The 20,968-nt window shown below is 41.9% G+C and overlaps 1 protein-coding gene across 1 annotated transcript in view; it reads left to right on the forward strand.

The window, feature by feature from the left end:
* Positions 1 to 449: 449 nt before the first annotated feature.
* The window catches only part of SLC17A8 (solute carrier family 17 member 8), a 42,772-nt gene continuing 22,253 nt past the window's right edge, over positions 450 to 20,968 (forward strand). Inside the window, exons 1-3 of the mRNA XM_050935522.1 lie at positions 450 to 881; positions 14,844 to 15,096; positions 19,947 to 20,065. Coding sequence (XP_050791479.1) covers positions 781 to 881; positions 14,844 to 15,096; positions 19,947 to 20,065 — 473 coding nt within the window. The 5' untranslated portion in view covers positions 450 to 780. The remainder of the gene's footprint in view (positions 882 to 14,843; positions 15,097 to 19,946; positions 20,066 to 20,968) is intronic.

The following is a 20,968-nucleotide window of genomic DNA, read 5'->3' on the forward strand; positions in this document are numbered from 1 at the left end:
TTTACAGCCAATCTTTTGTTGCCTGTTCAAAGAGCAGCACTTTAGAACTCTTCTGCACCTGCCTGCCTGTGGCCTTAGTGATATCAATAATAAATGACATGTCTTGGGAAGACATTTCTGAGCCTAGATCAGGCAGGTGCATGTGGGCAGGGTGCTCATATGGACAGGGGGATAAACAGTGACTGGGAACTGTAGCCTGTAATTCCCATCCTGCATCAGAGAGAACTTGTAAATGTTTAATAAACTTTGCTTCTTCCCTTTGCTCTGGATGAGATCCTATTAATAAACTTGAGTGGCTTGAGGACACGTTTTGTGTCCGTTACTATAGCATCACCTTGCATAGGATCTCAGCATGAGAGAGGCAGTGAGAGGAGGGAGGGAGAATGAGACTGAGCAAGTCAGCGTGAGATGCAGGCAACAACACCAGGTCCAGGAATACGGACCTTAGCATCTCCAGCTCCTCCAGCTGCAGCCCTTTGGACTAGCCGCCTCCTTTCCAGGTGCCAGCCCCTATAGCACATACACAGTGGAGCTGCAGCAATTGAGCTGCTGAGCCCTTACTTCTTAGAAGATTTCACACTGAAGCTCTGCCTGCCTGACTTTCTTGTTCTGGAGAATCTGCATTAAATTTTCCCTTCTGGGCTACTTTCTAGAGCAACTGGTTGTTGTTCCAGAGATCATCAAGGTGACTAACAGGGACCCCCAAGTCTGAAAACAGCAAATATGACTGCAGCAGTGAATAACTGTTAACCGAAAGGATTTATTTAGAAGACAGACAAGATGCCTTTTGAAGGGTTTAGTTCACTGAAAGACAGATTTTTGAAACCAGGGAGGGAAGACGTGAAGACCACTGTTAGTGACTCTCTGGGGAATCTGCAAAGGTAAAATCTGATGGAAACATCCAAGAAAGATTCAATAATGTTGCAGCAGTGGCTCTATATAGACTATAAAATATATTATGCTGAATAAGAGCTAAAAGTAAATTATGAAACATTACTCTAATGTTATGTAGAGCATGAAAAAGAACCACAGTTAAACACAGTTTTAAATATTTAATGGAAGTGATTTCTATTTTTGGCTTGCATGAGAAATGAGGATCATTTTGCAAATTGTGACATGCAAACTCTATGGCTACATGTTTAAAAAGTTTTAGGGTAAAATTTTCAGAAATGTCCAATTGACGTAGAAGTCTAGTGACTTTCAATGAGATTTAGGCTCCTAAATTGCTTAGGGGTGTCTGAAAATTTTACCCTTGATCAATAACAGAAAAGCTATCCAGTGAAAATCTTGTGTGTGTGTGTGTATTTTAGCTAGGGCAAACAGGAGTTTGAAAGAGAGAAAAGAGAATCCGGGGTTTATTAGAGGTCGGAAAAAAAGTTCACCATTTTCACCTTAATTTGCAAGTTTAAAATAAAACAAAAGCTTGAACATTTTTACTTTTGAATAATAATTACAAAAAACCCCACAAAAAACTATACACACAAAGGAATCAAATTGATAAGTAAAGGAGAAACATGGATATCAGTACAAAATAGTAACATTATAAGTAAAGGCTATCCTGCAAACCTTTACACACACACACTAACTTTAAAAACATGGATAATTACATTGACATCACTTATTTACATATTTTATGCATAATAAAGTGCCAATAACTTTAACGGTGCTACTCACATGCTTAATGTTAATCACATGCTTAAATGTTTGCAAGATCAGGCCACTGTTTGCAATTTAATTTATTTTTAATTTATTTTATTCTATTCAATTTGTATGTGCTTTTACATACAAAGGTCAGATTGATTTTTCTGTTGGGAGTGCTGGTCCAGGTATGATTCTTGGTCCATCTGTGCTCGTCTTCTATTCAGAGAAAGAAAGAAAAACTAATTCATTTATATATTACACTGTGGTGTGTGTATGTATATATATGCAGAAGAGTGGGAGAGAATGCTTTTTTTTTTTTTTTTTTTTTTTAGGAGTCACTAATATGAATTCATATATCTCTTGCTACTGTGAGGACTTCTACATCTTGTAAACACATTGAAGCATACTCAGAGTATTTATTCCCTGCATAGTTTCTCCTTAATTTTTCTCCATTTACAATCTTTTATACAAAGCCAGGCATTTGCTTTTTTCCTTTCAGAGTATATAAACCATACACATCCACACCCACACAACCAAGGAGCATGGCTGTACGACTAAATCACAAGTCATTCTGCTGTGAATCCTGCTGGTCCATATGAACAAATGTACTTGTGGTTTATAGTCTAACATTAAGGTGGCATATCCATGTGACTTGTTGACAGTGCATTTGGTTGCCATGTAAAAAAGTCACACAAGCTTTGAATTGTCTTTGTTACCCAAACAAAGAGCACTAACAAGAGCTGGCAAACTTGTTCAAATACCCATCAGTAAGAACTTGTCTCAAGCTTTGCCCGAAACTTGTGGTGAGCCAAATCAAGCCATATTTGACATAGAGAAAAATCTATTAAACTTTTTCTTTTTAAATGTTCACATGCTTCTCCCCTTCCCAATTTTAATGCCAAGGGCGAAAGAGGAAATAGAGAAATACAATGCAAGGCTATTTTCACCATGTCTGTAATCAGGCCCAAACCAAGAAGCACTGAAAACTTAATGACAAAGTCTATTCTTGGGATAGATGGAGCCCAAACTAGTTTGTTTGTTTGAAAAACTTCTGTAAACTATTAAAACATGTAGTTGTTTAGCTTGAGCTTCATCCACTGCTACTTAAAACACAAAGTAAAAATATGAAATTTGCTTTTATTATGGTAATTTGCTGGGCCAAATTCAGCCTTGACTTTGTTCCCCATCCAACCACACTGACTTCAACAATATGTAAATCAGCACAGAATATTATACATTTTCTAATATTTGGTTGATGACTGATTACAGGTTGCTATTTAGCAACCTGTAAAGAAAATTACGGGCATTGGAAAATAGGATGAGTTAAAGGTGTGGTTTTTTTTTTTTAAATAATTATATAAATAATATTCTTCTACTTTCCATTTAAATATTTTAAAATGATCCTTGCAATTTAAAATCCATTGACACAAATAATTCCCTCCTGTCTGATCTTATGGAAGCTCAAGTTGCCGTTGGCTTGTTGTCAGTTGGAATAACTTTGCTAGAGGTTTTAGAAATGGCTTTAACCATTCCAATTTAGAACGAGTTTAAAGTGCAATAATAGCACATTCTTGATTAGCTTAATATAATGAGGCACCTGAAATTCATTCAGTTGATTCTGGATTTGGATTAATGGGTGTTGGGGCCAGGAGTCTGCAGGCTTTTCTACATTTCACAGGAAAACAGGCTTTCTTCTGAAAAGCTTCTAAATTCTGCAGACGTACGCACTTAAGGACTTCACTGTGTTAAATTTTCTGAGTAGAAAACTTTATACACTACAGCACAATCTCAGGCTTTTCTACCATGAGAATCTCAGTGATCTTTGACCAGCCACTGGTATAGCTGCACCCCTAGTTTAGACAACCACATCTGCTATAGTGCTACTCAGTGTAGTTTATCCCTGCTTGAAACAGGGGTAAGCTGCTGTGGTGAAAATCACAGTTTGCATAGGGTTTGCCTGTCTACACTAAGGTTTTTGCACTGGTGCTGCTATACCAAGAGTTGTCCATCAATGACTAGAACCTGGACAAATTCCAAGTGATCGAACAAGACCTCATAAGTTGTGTTCACCTTTGCATAAATGAGGGTTTTAGTTAATTGATATTTGAATGTTTGAGGTTACACTGAATCTGCTAATTCTTGCTGCCATGATGAAACTGAGTGTGTTGAGGATGGTTAATAATGTTAAAGAGGAAGATGTGAGATTTGAATGTTGTGTAATTGTCTCATATTGCTATAGCCCCCTTGTATCGTGTAAAGGTTATTCTGAAATGCATCAGTCTGATCTAATTTATTGTAGGTATTTATAATTTTCCCATCATTATAGCATCTATGCAATTTTAAATAATTTAAAAATGAAACCATTTAAATTATGCTCCATCCTTTTATGTGATTGCCTATCTTTGCCAAGTGTGGTTTAGTTTCTACACCAGAATAAATACACACAGCAAGGTGAAGGTGCACTTGCTATAAAAATTATTTTTTTCTTAGTAGTTTTGGAACTTGTTAAAAGTTCATTCAAGCTGTTTAATCAGTAGTTTTAAGTATGAAAAATCGAGAGATGTTCAAGATGAAAGAAAATGACTAGAGAAAGCAGCAATGGATAAATGAGTACAGAGTCTATGAACACTAAATATTGGAGCTATACTGACATTCTGTTTTGAATAGATTTTCAAATATTTAGTGTATGAACTTTAAGACTGGGATACATATATCCTTAAAATTCCCAGATGGATTGTGTTGAAAAGTTTAGATGGCTATCTATGGGGTAGATGAATGTGTAATAAATCTGAAAGTCTGTGGATAATGCCCCTGAGAAGTACACACACTCTAAAAAAGGACATCTGAACATCTGAAAATAATCCTTCATAAATGATGAAAATCAATCTTTAAGAAGGCTTGTAGGAAAACCCAAGAGACTTTTGTATAGTAAGTCTGACCTATCCTGGCAAATGCATGCCAGCATGCAGCATTAAGCCCTCTTCTGGCTTGGACCCATGTGTATCCAGTCGAGAGGAGTGGAACCTTCCCATTGGAGAGGAGATGTGTAGTGTTCTTTGCTTGCTCCTCTCCCGGAATGGGACTACCCACCTATATGGAACAAGTGAGTGAAGCCTAAGGCCCAAGGCTCTGCATGGGGGGAGGTAGGGCAGAAGACAAGGCAAGATAAGACTGAAGGTGTGAAAGCTTGGTAGTCTCTCAAGAAGAAACATGATCAGATTCGAAGATGAATAATTTACCATGCACAACTGGGAATAGCCTTAAAATCCAGGGGCTCTGGAAAGAGAGAGATCATGCATGCCAGGTCGCCACAAATGTGTTTTAAACAAAGCCCTATTTTAAATTATTGTTGTAACCACCATTTTTTCCCTGAATTTTAGGAAGTACCAGGGCCAGCAAGTGTGTGAGACCATGCCTTGTGGAAATATGCCCATCCACGTTCAATGTGCAAATGTTCATTCTCATATTTTATTTTTCAGAACTTAAAAAGGAAAAAAAATAGTGTGAAGGGCAAAGAAATGGAGTGATATATGGGATTATCATGCACAGTATGAGCCCAGGTAGAACAACGTCCTACAGCACACTCTTCAAATTAAACTAGACAAAATAGGTCATTGCATGTATTCTGAAGCATCTTGCGATATACCTCAGATGTAAGGCATACATATATTTTTAAATTGTGCTACTGTGCTATAAGGGAGTTCTGAATATTCAAAATATATCTTTTCAGGGCCCAGTCAGGCTCTCATTAAAGTCCTTAGTAAAAGTGGAAGCAATGCTGGGCCCATGGTCCTAGTTTTTCTGGTTCACTAAGCACTACTTTTAATACTGAGTCTTGGGTCAGAGGAATGTTTTCATGTCTCTGTGCATTGTCAGTCAGCTGAAAAGATATAGGTGTGAACAGATGGTTCAGCTTTGCATAATAATCTCATCTATGCCAGCTGCCCAAAATGCTGCTGTTACTTAAAATCTTACCTCTTCCAAGAAAGTGGAGTGAGAGGCAGGCAAAAGAAAATTAAAGAACAGTTCTTTGATATATTTACTTTATTGATCAATAACTTCTGACCTAGATTGTCAAAAGAAGATAATTACATACTTTGGCTTACTAATTACATACTTTGATTTACTAATAACTACTTTTAGATCACAGCAGTCTTAATAATTTAACCTTTTCACTTTCTATGGTTGTTTACTTTTGGTGTTTCACTCAGCTTGGACAATTTGAAACTAGACCAATCAATTTCACATACAATTCCCCCAAAGGGAAAAAAGTAATTAAAACCAGTTGCTTAAGGGGCAAACCAACCCACACAAACCCTTAAAAGCAAGAAACTGTCCACTGAATGTGTCCTCCTAGAATATATCTTAATTTGCACACATTACTTTCACTGACAAACTCTGATCCTTTGTCTAGAAGTCCTAAACAACTCCAACATTTACACAACCTACCTTCTTTGTGATAGCACTATAAAACAAATTTTTAACTCCAATCTTATGACGATCTCTTAGAAATCCATGCAATGATGGACATTATGACGTGTTTATGACGTGGGGAAGTCTGAGGCTGGAGTTAAAATTTTGTGTTACAGTGAGAACATGAGACATACAGTGTGTGATGATATATCATTGCAAAGGATAGAGACTTCAGAGTTTTTAAATGAAATCTCATGTTTTAAAGGACATGTAAAATCAATAGGAAACTGCTAAATCTATTATTTTTGCATTATGGATTTGCACAGTCTTTTGCGTGGAACACTTCATGCTGGTTAGGGAGGGATGGTAGGTTAAAGTTCTAGTGGTCAGGAGGATGTTATGCTTAAGGCATTATAGCTCTCCCAGGATGCTTCAACTAGCTACAGGTAGATCAGCTGGAGACAGCTCACCTGCATGTGCTCTTGCAAGATTTCTCTGTGTCTGATTTCAGTGTGGTAACAGTATAGAAGCAATCGGTACTGTTACAGCTATGGTGCTGTTAAAGATTTGGCAGGACTGAAGGCTCAAAAGGGGCCTTGAATTTCTCCAAGATTTAAATATGTGTTGTCTCTAGAACAGCTTCTCTGCCAAACACCCAGCTAAGAGATGCTATGGAGGTTCCACCAGCAGACAGCTATATTTTAATGCTAAGTGTTGAAAAAGCAACTTCATATTGTTCACAAAAGTGGCAAAACCATTTCTTTTACATGAGCCAAAATAATCAGGAAACAAACTCATCAATTAAATACAAAATATGTAAGATCTGCTATGGCTTTGTTCAGGAATCTCCACTTTTTAAAACTCTGAATTCTACTCTTGCGTCTATTGAAAGCAGGGTGGGTGGCGGGGATGGGACATGCCTACTTCTAACGAGCAAGTTTAGTTAGTTTTGAGAAGAATTGAGTATTTAAAAAAATGTAGCAAGCTACAGTTAAGTCGAAGTTGCCTTGTGCCAGAAGGATGGCCCTCAGCACAGTTTTGTGTGTGAAATTAGTTCTGTTTTAATCATTTCCTGCAATTACACAGGTTATTTGGACTGTGAGCAAACAGTTCTGACAAGCCCCTAAAGGCTATGGAATGGTGTAAATTAGCCATTTCTTAAGCAAACAGACCAACGTCACTGTGACATCTTATTTGAGAAGTATGTGAATATCAAATACTTTTTTTTTTTTTTACTGTTTTATATGAATGAACATCAGCCAAAGGTGAGTGTGGCTATACAGCAGGACATATTAACAAGGGAAAATAGAAGAGTGATGTACTGAAAATATGCTACAGGCCGGGTACCTGGAAGAAGGAAATAACTAGCTCTTATCAGAAAGAGTTAAACCATTTCATAACCTTGCAAAGCAGTTCAGTCTTCCTCGGAGTTTATAAGTAATTCTGCTCATCATTTCACAGTGATAAAATCCTTCAATAGTAACTCCTCAGCAGATGCAAAGAGAGTCATATTCTGAGTCTCATTTCAGAGCCAATTTCCAGGTGACAAAATAACATAAAAAGAAAAGCTTTGTAGTACAAGTGCTGTCTAAGGGCTCAAGATTGGATTAAGCACATGCTTAAGTGTATGAATTGGCTATTGACTTCAATGTGGATATTTATATGTTCAAAGTTAATCATGCATTTAAGTGTTTTGATGGATTGAGGCCTAAGGCCCAAATCCACCATTTTAAAGCAATGAATAAAAAGTTAATGTTGAGAAAGGAAAAATTTAGCTTACATACAGAGAGTGCACTTAAAGTTCATTCTCCTCTTAGCATTACTAACAGTTCTACCAGTGATATTCTTATAGATTGGGCATGATGAATATGATATGCATGACCACAGAAAAATGAACTTGCTGTTGAAAAGACAAGTACTAGAAGGTTATGCGAGTTGGTTTGCAACTTTTTAGTTTGGCTAAAAATGAAAATCTTTGCTTAGCTAGATTTTAAGATTCAGTTTTGCTATGTATAGTTTTATGTTGGGTGAAAAGCAAAAGGTGCGGAGCTCTGATGAATCCCCCAAGTAAAGATGCTTTTCCAAAACTTATTCACACCTTTTTGGTCTGCAAAATTTGGTTGGAAATCTCACACTAACAATATTTTTTTTTCAATATTTTCTGCTTCTGGTTGGATTGGAAAGCAACGTCCTATATAACAGTATTGTCTAAATGTAGGAGATCTGACACACTTATGCTAAGGTCAGGAGTATATCTGAAATAGGACAGTGCTTTGAAAGGAATAATACTAACAATAGTTAATGTAAATACAATCATGAGCCAAATGAGGTTTGGTTTTAAAGATGTTTCTTTCATCAATAGTTTAAGCTGAACAGAAAATGCTCTCTTGTCTTAATGATTTCTGATAGGGGGGTGGCTTAGGGTTGTGCTTCCCAGCAATGGAGGACAGGCCACCTTGGGGAAGAGGAAGGTTTAGCCATGGGGCTCAGGAAGTAGGAGAAGGGCAATGGAGGTGGAGAAAGCTGAATAACCCCAGATCAGCTCCAACTCTCATTGCAAATGTGCTTATGTGATGATAGTTGAAGCAGCAGTTGGCTCCTTGAAAGTCACTCAGCTTCCTTCCCTACTTCCACAATGACCCCTAAAGCAACCAGCCACAGGAACAGTTTGCACGCAGAGAACTAGTCTCTCCCTGGCTCAAGGGAACATATATAGTCTGGCCCCCATGCAGCCACCAATAGCTCCCTCCTACCTAGATAGCATGTTGCCTTCTAGTGAATGGGGATCCAGGAGGGAGAGGCAAAGCAACCGAGCAGAATAATAATAATTAGAATGCACATGCACACAACACACACAAATGTAAAAGATGCAAAGGAAAAAGAAAGGACTAAAGGCCAGGAGACAGAAAATAAGATTGCAGGAATGGTGCCAGGGCACAGTGTGAGGAAGCACAGCGGAGGGAGGCACATCTGTCAATCATTCCAGCACAATGGGGGCTCCTCCAGGAGAAGGCTAGGAACCACTGGGTTTAAGGAGCTTTGGACGTAGACCTGTCACCACTAGCTCACTGGGTCAAATCCAGCTCAGGACAGTAAATTGTTACTATTTAGTGGTGATTTATTGCCCAATGTGAATTAAGTTTCAATCTGGTTGCAGTTGACAGGTGTGTACATCACAAAATTTATCATCACAACAGGCAATCTCAGCAGAGAGGCTAGGTCCAGGAGATTAAATTATTTTCTTATCCTTCAAAGCACGCTCAAGGCATGCTATAGGAACAATTTGCACTGTCACTGCAGACACTGGATCTTTCATGTGGATGAACAGAGGGCTTGGGATTTCCAGGCTGCCAGTCTGACACTTTTCACCAGCACTGAGTTCACAGGAAGTGGGGAAAAATATCCCCCATGAGTTGTTGCTCTTTTCTAATATTTACATTCAGAGGTGAAAGTAAGCCAGTACGGGCTGGTATGACGTACTGGTTAGAAAGTGGCTGCTGGTATGGGCTGGTACACAGCCAACTTTAGTGCTTTAAGCAACATACCAGCAGGGTCGCTGACACGGGGGCGACTGCAAAAGGGGCAGCTTCCCCGGGGCCCAGTGATTTAAAAAGGTCCAGGGCTCCTGGCTGCAGCCAGAACCCCGGGCCCTTTAAATCGTTGCCAAAGCCCCTGGCAGCACGGGCCCGGCAGCACTAAAGGGCTGGCGAGGGGAGTCTGGCCCCAACTCTGTCCCATCTGCCTGAGGCCATGCTCCTTCCAGGGGCCCAGAGCCACCCTCCACTTTGCCCAGGACTCCGGCTGCCCAGCGTATCAGTAAGACCTTTGTTACTTTAACCCCTGCTTACATTACTGAAGAACCCAGAGCCTTCATCAAGACAGGGCCCTCATGGTGTTAAGTGCTGTAAGCTGTCGCAGTCATTGCCCAGAAGAACTAACACTTCTGATAGCTATGAATTCATCAGAAGAGATGATGCACTAAATAAAGCAAAGTTGTTTTGTCTGAACAAATAGGGGATAAGAATTTATTAGAGCAGTGTCTCTCCACTGTTTGGTCATGACCCTCGAGGGCTCAGGAGGGTTTGATAACAATTGAAAGCAAAGAAAATCTTGCTTCCTCACTCCCTGCACATCCTTACCCTTCAGGTTCTAGTATTCCGTCAACCTCTCAAAACTCGCACACAAATAAATTATATAGGCTTATTGTTAGTATTGATACACTTTTTACTCTTACTTTTATAATACTTGCAAGGACATCATGACCATTTTTTATATTGAATAAGGGGGTTGCCCATCTGAAAACACTGAGAGACTGTATTAGAGCATCAGAGGGGTAGCCATGTTAGTCTGGATCTGTAAAAGCAGCAAAGAATCCTGTGGCACCTTATAGACTAACAGACTTTTTGGAGCATGAGCTTTCGTGGGTGAATACCCACTTCATCAGATGCATGTAGTGGAAATTTCCAGGGGCAGGTATATATATGCAGGCAAGCTAGAGATAATGAGATAGTTCAATCAGGGAGGATGAGGCCCTGTTCTAGCAGTTGAGGTGTGAAAACCAAGGGAGGAGAAACTGGTTTTGTAGTTGGCAAGCCATTCACAGTCTTTGTTTAATCCTGAGCTGATGATGTCAAATTTGCAGATGAACTGAAGCTCAGCAGTTTCTCTTTGAAGTCTGGTCCTGAGTTTTTTTGCTGCAGGATGGCCACCTTAAGGTCTGCTATAGTGTGGCCAGGGAGGTTGAAGTGTTCTCCTACAGGTTTTTGTATATTGCCATTCCTAATATCTGATTTGTGTCCGTTTATCCTTTTCCGTAGCGACTGTCCAGTTTGGCTGATGTACATAGCAGAGGGGCATTGTTGGCATATGATGGCATATATTACATTGGTGGACGTGCAGGTGAATGAACAGGTGACGGTATGGTTGATCTGGGTAGGTCCTGTGATAGTGTCGCTGGTGTAGATATGTGGCCAGAGTTGGCATCGAGGTTTGTTGCATGGATTGGTTCCTGAGCTAGAGTTACTATGGTGCAGTGTGCAGTTACTGGTGAGAATATGTTTCAGGTTGGCAGGTTGCCTGTGGGTGAGGACTGGCCTGCCACCCAAGGCCTGTGAAAGTGTGGAATTGTTGTCCAGGATGGGTTGTAGATCCCTGATGATGCGTTGGAGGGGTTTTAGCTGGGGACTGTATGTGATGGCCAGTGGAGTCCTGTTGGTTTCTTTCTTGGCTTTGTCATGCAGTAGGAGGCTTCTGGGTACACATCTGGCTCTGCTGATCTGTTTCCTTATTTCCGTGTGCGGGTATTGTAGTTTTGAGAATGCTTGGTGGAGATTTTGTAGGTGCTGGTTTCTGTCTGAGGGGTTAGAGCAGATGCGGATGTACCTCAGTGCTTGGCTGTAGACAATGGATCATGTGATGTGCCTGGGATGGAAGCTGGAGGCATGAAGGTAGGCATAGCGGTCAGTAGGTTTTCAGTATAGGGTGGTGTTAATGTGACCATCACTTATTTGCACTGTGGTGTCTAGGAAGTGGACCTTCGGTGTAGATTGGTCCAGGCTGAGGTTGATGGTGGGGTGGAAGCTGTTGAAATCGTGGTGGAATTTTTCCAGAGACTCCTTCCCATGGGTCCAGATGATGAAGATGTCATCAATGTAGCGTAGGTAGAGAAGGGGCGTGAGTGGATGAGAGCTGAGGAAGTGTTGTTCCAGGTCGGCCATAAAAATGTTGGCATATTGTGGGGCCATGCGGGTGCCCATAGCGGTGCCACTGATCTGGAGATATATATTGTTATCAAATTTGAAATAGTTGTGTGTGAGGATAAAGGCACAGAGCTCAGCAGCCACTTGTGCTGTGGCATCATCAGAGATACTGTTTTTGACAGCTTGTATTCCATCTGTGTGTGGGATGTTCGTGTAGAGAGCCTCTACGTCCATGGTGGCTAGGATGGTGTTTTCTGGAAGGTCACCAATGCATTGTAGTTTCCTCAGGAAATCAGTGGTGTCAGAGATAGCTGGGAGTGCTGATGGCATAGGGTCTGAGTAGAGAGTCCACATATCCAGACAGTCCTTCAGTGAGAGTGCCAATGCCAGAGATGATGGGGCGTCCAGGATTTCCAGGTTTGTGGATCTTGGGTAGTAGATAGAATAACCCTGGTCAGGGCTCTAAGGGTATGTTGATTTTTTCTGGTGTTAGTGTAGTATATGCCTTCATATGCCAACAATGCCCCTCTGCTATGTACATCGGCCAAACTGGACAGTCGCTACGGAAAAGGATAAACGGACACAAATCAAATATTAGGAATGGCAATATACAAAAACCTGTAGGAGAACACTTCAACCTCCCTGGCCACACTATAGCAGACCTTAAGGTGGCCATCCTGCAGCAAAAAAACTTCAGGACCAGACTTCAAAGAGAAACTGCTGAGCTTCAGTTCATCTGCAAATTTGACACCATCAGCTCAGGATTAAACAAAGACTGTGAATGGCTTGCCAATTACAAAACCAGTTTCTCCTCCCTTGGTTTTCATACCTCAACTGCTAGAACAGGGCCTCATCCTCCCTGATTGAACTAACCTCATTATCTCTAGCTTGTCTGCATATATATGCCTGCATATATATACCTGCCCCTGGAAATTTCTACTACATGCATCTGACGAAGTGGGTATTCACCCACGAAAGCTCATGCTCCAAAACGTCTGTTAGTCTATAACGTGCCACAGGATTCTTTGCTGTATTAGAGCAGTCAGAGTGCCCAGAAATTGTTAATAAGAGGTGTTACACCATTTTTGTATTAGACAAATTGTGTTCCACATGTATTGGGATGTTTTTGTAAATGGTGTCCAGATATTTGTATAATAGTGTAATCTGAATACTCTGCATGCCTTCCTACCCCCATGCCCCCCAAAAAATTATTTGAAACTGAAACAGGCCCAGAGATCTGAATAACTCTGTCATTCTATTTGTGAGTGCCAATCTCAGCGATGACTGTCAGAAAATAGGGCAGACACCCAAAGCGGGTGGTGTGTTCTATAATGAGTAGGGTTCTACCAAATTCTCGGCTGTGAAAAATGCATCACAGACTGTGAAATCTGGTCTGCCCCCAGGAAATCTGGTCTTTTGTGTCCTTTTACCCTATACTATACAGATTTCACAAGAGGAGACCAGCGTTTGTCAAATTGGGGGTCCTGACCCAAAAGGGAGTTGCAGGGGGGGTCACAGTATTGCCACCCTTACTTCTGTGCTGCCTTTAGAACTGGGCAGCTGGAGACCAGCGGCTGTTGGCCAGGCGCCAATCTCTGAAGGCAGCGCCCCACCACCAGCAGCAACAGCGCAGAGGTAAGGGTGGCAATACCATGCCAGGCCACCCTTACTTGTGCGCTGCTGCCTTCCGAGCTGGGTGGCTGGAGAGTGGCAGCTGCTAACGGAGGGCCCCACTCTGCAGGCAGCAGTGCAGAAGTAAAGGTGGCAATACCCATGGGCGGCTGGGGTGGCTTTGCCTTTCCAAACAGCCCAGCATGGCCACGCCCACTCACCTACCTGAGTGAGCCACATCCTGCTTTCCATTCCCCCTGCCCCAGCCCAGACGGGCTGCTCCTCTTCAGGGAAGCCTGCTGAGGCTGGGGTGGCCGGGACTTGGAGTGCTGAGGCCCTGTCACCTGGTGCTTGGGGAGGGGGCCAGAGGCATTGGGGCTGGAAAGGGGGGCCCACACACTCTGCACTCTGGGAGTCAGGGGGGCCCACGCCCTACTCACTCTGTGCTTAGCAGGCCAGGGGGTGGGGCCGCAAGATGCCTGCCTGCCCGCCCTGCTTTCAGGGGCCACACCACTGGCTCACCTGCTTGGGGGAGGGTCACGCATCACCAGCCTGCCCTGTGCTCCGGGGCTGGGGTGGGGGGGCCACGCACTATCCGCCTGCCCTGTTCTCAGTGACTGCACTGCTGGCCCACCTGCCCGGCATGCTGGGGCTGGGGCAGGGGCTGGTGGCTGGGGGAAGGAGGACAGGCCATCAGGTGTGGGGGGAGGGACCAGCTGGGGGCTAGTCTTCCCCACTTGGCAGTTCACCAGCCGCTATGGCAATACCATACCATGCCATCCTTACTTCTCCACTGCTTCTGGCTGCAGCTCTGCTTTCAGAACTGAGCTCCCAGCCTGCAGCTGCCGCTGTCCAGCTGCCCAGCTCTCAAAGCAGTGCCGCCGTCAGCTGCTGCTGAGAAGTAAGGATAGCAGTACCGCAACACCCCCCCACAGTAACCTCGTGACCACCCCCACACCTCCTTTTTGGGTCAGGACCCCTACAATTACAACACCATCTGTAAAATGTGGCTAATAACACCCTCTTTTTGTATAGCACTTTGAGAGCTACAGATAAAAAGAGCTTTGTGTGTGCTTCCAGTATAATTTACATTTGGTAATTATGGTTAACATGGAGAGCATTAGCAATGTGTTTTATTTTCCTTTGTGAAATTTGTCATTTCTGATAACCTCAACACAGCTTCCATATTTGTGCTTGCAAACAGTATTTGCATGAGCATCTGGCCAGTTAGATGTCCAGCTACCTGATGTGGGTCTATGGACTTGGAAGGTTGCACATGCAAAAATTTCAGGCAGCTTTTGAAGATAGAGCCCTTTAAAAGTATAACTGATTTTCAATTCACTGCATTATAGCAAGAATTAAATCTCTTATAAGGATATAGCTGTAGTGGCTTATTAGAGTGTGCTGTTGCCATGCACATATGACAGTGTTTTACTGACAGAATAAAAGATTTTCCTTTTCTCCTTCATATCCTTTTAGAAAAATTGATGGAACCAACACAGAAGACGACCACATTGAACTGACTGAAGAGGGAAGGCCTGTGTTGGCAACCACTCACAAACCTCCCCTATGTGACTGCTATTGCTGTGGACTACCCAAGCGCTACATCATTGCTATAATGAGTGGTCTAGGCTTTTGCATTTCTTTTGGAATTAGGTGCAATCTGGGTGTTGCCATAGTGGAAATGGTTAACAACAGCACCGTCTATGTGAATGGAAAACCAGAGCTTCAGGTAAAGAAGCATCTATTGGTCTTTGTTCTTATCTGGCCCCCATCACCGCACCATCCAAGTACCTCACAAATACTTACCTTCACAAAACCCCAGTGAGGTAGGGAAGTGCTATTGCAAATGGGAAAATGGAGACACAGAGAGACTAACCCAAGATCACACAGGAAGTCTGTGGCAGAGACATAAATTGAATTTGGGTCTTGTGTGTCTCAGTCCAATATCTTAACCACAAGCTGGGCCTGCTTATAGAAACCTACATCTTTCACACAATGCCATGGTCATACACTGGTCCAAAGAAGGTGCTGAGCACCCTCTACTTATAATGGCTTCCCCCAAAATTGCCTTTGAGTCTCAGAGGTGGTCCCCTGTGGGTCGGGGTTTGGTCCCTCTGGGTCAGGGTTGAGCACACCATGGAGTAGCATATAGACAAGGTTTCCTCGCTGTGGCCTGTACAGTGCTTTTTCTGAGTCCGGTGGGGTGTTTCTGAGTTCCAAACTGCTTATTTTTACATTAGATTAAGCCAAGAAATTGACATGCAAAGATTTTTAGCTTTTTCATGCAAGGTACAATTGACATTTTTTTGGGGTTGCTTTGCCTTTAGCCAGAAGTATTTCATGACTCATGTTCTATTTAGACTTGGGCATTTTACTGTTTAATACCCAATGTATTGGTTCTCTTATGGCCCAGGGTATATTGTCAGATAAATGCATGGGGATTCCTGCGCATTGCCATGGGAAGGGGGCTGGAGGAGGTAGAGAAGACAAATCTAATAGCATTGCTTCTAAACTTCTCCCCACCATGCTTTAAAAAGACATTGTTTTTGGAGCAGTCCCTCCCAAAATGAAGGGTGTTTTGCAGCCAGGTCTGGCAGGTGGGAAGCAACAGAAAAGGGAAGTTGAGTGTGCAAAACCTAGTAACTCTTGAGGGACAGGGAGCTACTTGTATACAAGAAGCAGTAGCCCATCCCACTGATTTTTCCTCATCCCTTTTGCAGAAATATCCCCAAACGATAAGATGCTAAATGGGGAAGAAGCATGAGAGTTATCATGACCAGAACAGTATCCTGGCTCTGATAGCAGCCAATACCAGAAATGTCCGAGGAAAGGATAAGAACCTCCATAATAAACAATTACCAAGAGTATAGCTAAGGGGGAAGGTCTTTCCTAATCCTCAGTCATAATTAGTTGTTTTATGTTCTGGAGCGAAAGCTTGATATGCCCTGTACATTTATCCTAGCTAGTGTAACTCCGGATGATCCTATTATGCATATAGAGCCAAAGTTTTAAAAAACAGGTGCCTAAAGACAGGCTTCTAAATACTAATTTTTGAAAATCAGGTTATTGATGAATTGAGTGCTGAGAACCTAGCAAAGGGGAGCGATAGGCAGAAATGCCAAACCTGTGGGAAAGAAACAATGTAGAAATCGTTTGTGCATTGGTTTCAGTGGCTTGTGAGTTGCTTGTTGGCTAGTTTTTTTGCTTGTAGCTTTTTGCTTGTTCAGCTGGTAGCTTGTTGCTTGTTGCAGCCTGTTGCTTCTTTTTTTGGTTGGCTCCCGGCAAGCAGGGGCAAGGGTCAAGCTGAGGCGAGGGAGGGAGAGAGTCAGGGATGCACAGTGGGCCCATCACAGTCCCAGACTGCACGCCGGGGGGATCTAGTCATATAGAATGTTGGGTCTCTTAGGGATTGGCTTGTTCTGGCCCTGTTTTGAAATGGGATTGGTTTGATTTTTGGTTTATTGAGAAAGTCGGGGTGCTTATTTACCACGTGAAAGTTGGCAGCTGTGGCAATAGAGTGCCCAGTACTTTTGAGAATCAGGCCACTGCCTCAGTTTGGTTTTAGGGGCCTAACTTTACAAAAATTAATTAAAAAAAAAATTTTGGTCAGCAATGTCTGATTTATTTTTTCAAAGCCTACAATTTATTCTTTACTTTTGCTGTCTTCCATCTTTCCATCAGTGGCTGGGTCTTTAACTTAACTGCAGTGAGGGGAAAAAATAGTTTGTTGTCATCAAGTACCCCAGGATCAAAGCTGCTGGTGTGAGGTCTTAAAGGAGTATCTTTATTTAAGTAGAAAAATTATCCTTTCTCAGGTTGTTCTGTTGCTTTTATCGGAGAAATAATGAAGTCCAGTAGCCGGGGTTTGATTCCACTCCATTAACATCAGTGAGAGTTTTTCAAGTCCTTAGAGCATGTGACTGGTACCTTAGGGCCAGACTTTTAAAGAGATTTGCCTACAGGTGCAGATAGATGCCTAGTGGAATTTTCAAAACCACTTAGCTGCCCAACTTCCATTCATTTCAAATTGAATTAAGCATCTAGATGCTTTGAAAAATCTCAGTAGGCACCTAAATTCCTGTGAAAATTTTGCCATAGGACTTATGGGTCCCATGCCTGGCTCTGCTACTGGCTCCCGGTGTGAACTTGACTGTGTTACTTACCTTTTCTGTGTCTTTTGACTGATTTCTAAAATGGGGATAATAACCTACTTCATAGGAGCATTAAGCTTTAACTTACATTTTTAATGTGCTTTTTGCTCCTTGGACAAAGGCCATTCACTATGGAAGTGCAAAGCATCATATTACTTCCAGACATAGCAGGGCAACATAGTCTTGCCTGCCTGCCTAAGGATAGCCTTTGTTTTGCCATTGAATGCACTTTTCCAAGTCATCAACTCAGCTCTAATGGGAAGTAGGCACTTTCTTGCTGCTACCAAACAGTTTGTTATTAGAGTTGCTTGAAAAAAGTCAAAATCTTCATGAATTTTTTTCAAAATGTCCACCAGTTTTTAGAAATTTAAAAAGGGCCCATAGTATTTTTCAAGACTAAACAATGCTGATCAGTTCTACTTGTGATCACAGGGACCTTCCCACCGCCATGGCTCTAAAGACAAGAAGCTTCTTTCTTATGGTTCTAAGTGGAAATAGCAGCTGGATAAACTCTTCCCATCATGCTGTGGCTCCACAACTTTTCCTGTTCTTCTCCCTCCTCCCCCTCCCATCTGCTAAACAAACTGATCAGTCTCTGCGAGCACCAAATGAGCCCCGCAAAAGTGGATGGAAAGCCTATTACTACTTCCCCACTGGTAGTCACCATTGGCCAGGACCTGAACCTGGGGCTGCATGCTGGGCCTGTGCGTATTCTGTCTAATTCCTGATTTCTAGGATCCAGCCAGCCTCTGCTGCTTCTCCCAATGAGGCAGGACTTGGTAAGAAGCAGATTATATCTCCTACAGTGGTCAGGGGAGAGCAGGAGTCCCCAGATGAGAAAAGGCAGGTTGAGATGGGACTGCCTGTGCCCACAAGCCTTGATTTACTCCTTACTCTGCTCTGGGCACAAATCCTTCCATCCCCTGGACAAGGTGCCCCTTATAGGTTTTTCAAACACCAAGACACTGGTTAGTCCTTTTTGCTTTCAGGACTGACCATTATTTTAAGCTTTAAACTAGAAATCATTAATAGAAAATGGGGACATTCTGCAAAGTTAATTAATGCACTTGGAAAAAATAACCATAAAAAATACCCCAGCCCACTAGCATGATCTCATCTGAGTTTTGTATTGATAGGGGAGAGCAATGTTTTCAGCTCTTTGTTAGAGTGACTGGCTAATTAAAGTGTCTGATCAAAATGAGAAACTGTTTTGCATTTTGTTTGTTTGTTTGAAAAAATCTAACCAGGCGAACTGAGTCTGCCTTGTAGCATGCAGAAAGGCACAAACATAAACCAAAATGTCACTGCTAAGGACTCTTTAGTTTCCATTTTTTGAGTAGTGTTTTAGTGAGGCTTCCTGATTCACAATGTAAATGATGGTGCCGTCTTCCAAAGATTCATTTGAAGGCTAATCAATGCTCCTCTCTGTTTCCATACTATGAGAATGACCAAGAAACAGAATGTCACACTTCTCCTATGCCCAGCAATAGAAGGTTGATCCAAACAAAGGATGTCACACAGGCTCATTTAAGCATGCTTACAAAGAACGGTAACAGCCCCTTGCAGGGAGAGGCAGACTGAAAATATCTCCTAATGCAATTACATTAAATAGGGACAGTTCCGGCATGGTCTGTTCATCAAACATTTGTAGGCTATGGATCATCTGTGATCATCTTTGTTGATTGCACTGGTACTCTAATATAATTCTTATCACATTTAATCTAATATAAAATACCTAGCTAGCTAATTTTATCCAGGTTTGTTTTAAGGAGCCATATCTCCCCACTAGCCAGCAGAGCGTCTCCTCTTTGGGTGTTTCATCCTCATCTTCCCCCCTCCCTCCCTACACGTGCACACACAACACTGAACACAGGTGGTTCATGCTAGGAATCTAAGGGCTCAACAATAAAAACACTGCAATCAAATTAAAAAGAACCAAATGGTCCAAAAATGCATCCCACCCAAAACAAAGGATATGGCACAGGGGAAAACATAACTGCCAGGGACCTAACTCACCAGATGAAAGAAATCAGTTCCCTGTTAATATAAAGAAAAGGAATAAAAAAGATTGCTATTAGGGCCTCAAAAATGGTCAAGGCAGATCAATACCAGGAGGTAGTTGCACAAAGACTTGACTGAGAAAGGCCTCTCCTTGGCTTTATCCTGGTTGAACCCCAGAACCAAAACTTGACCGCTAAAGGGATTATCTCAAATGTGTTTCAAGGCGCTATTTAATGAGCTAATTGTCATACTCCTCCTGTAACTGGTTGAGAAGAAGTCTGTACACGTCCAGTGTATGGTATCCATAGTACTAGGAGAAGTGTGGCTCAAATGGTGACCTTTAAACTACAGGATTCCAAACAGGATTTATCCTAGAATCAAAATGTTAAATATTCACCTTATCGTTAAAATGCTGTTTCATTTGCAGAAAGCTCAGTTCAGCTGGGATCCAGAGACAGTAGGACTTATACATGGCTCATTTTTCTGGGGTTACATTGTAACACAAATTCCAGGAGGGTTTATCTCAAACAAACTAGCTGCTAACAGGTAAGATAAAATAATAGGGCATATCAATAATTTTTCATGATCATTGTTGCATCATTTAACTTAACATTTTATTGTGATAAATGTATTTCAGGGATAACATGGTGGAAATCAATATGTGGTATTTATCTCTATTACTGAGTGGTGCTACTCCCTCTGGAGCTAAAATTGGAGCTGGCTTCCCAGTCTAAGCTTGATTTCCGACTCTCTTCTAATAGGTTACTACATTGCGCTCATCACCATAGTACCTGAGTGCATTCCAGTAGCAAATTACGTGAGGTGACTAAAATCTATCACATGTTGTTTGTTCTCTCATCCTCTCCTCAGGGGACAGAAATATGTGTAATGGAGTGTCTTGTTTTGGTAGGGTTTTTTGTTGGGGTTGGGGGTGGGCTTGCAGGTGTTTAATATACATATCACTTTGTATTTGTGTTAGAGCAGGCAAGGTCAAAGAAATGCACTCCTAATATAACCCAAACCACTTAGTCTATCTGAAATGTTTGTGTATCATGTCATCCCAGAAAATGTTTTCTGAAAAGTTTTGGGCAAATCACACCAGGGATTTAAACATGTCCCTGTCATTTGCTTTTCAAAGATTTTCTTAATGAGGTTTTGGCTCAACTTATCTCTGAAATAGATTCACAAAGAAACATCAGCTTTTTCTCTTCAAGGGTCCCTAATGTATAGAGATGCCTTGCATATGTTTGGAAGAGGTGCATGTTGCAATTGTGGAGCTATTTTAAAGATGCTATCCTGAAAGCGATCCACACACAAAAATACAGATAGACCTTCACTTACATACCTGTATTATGGGCTGAGCTAGTAGTAACATCTATGGCTAAGGCTGCCTAGCACTTTGCATTAAAACCTCTGTTTTCAGTTTCTTGTAACTTCATCAGACTTTAT

The sequence above is a fragment of the Gopherus flavomarginatus genome, chromosome 1, assembly GCF_025201925.1.
Source record: "Gopherus flavomarginatus isolate rGopFla2 chromosome 1, rGopFla2.mat.asm, whole genome shotgun sequence".
NCBI classification, from domain to species: Eukaryota; Metazoa; Chordata; order Testudines; family Testudinidae; genus Gopherus; species Gopherus flavomarginatus.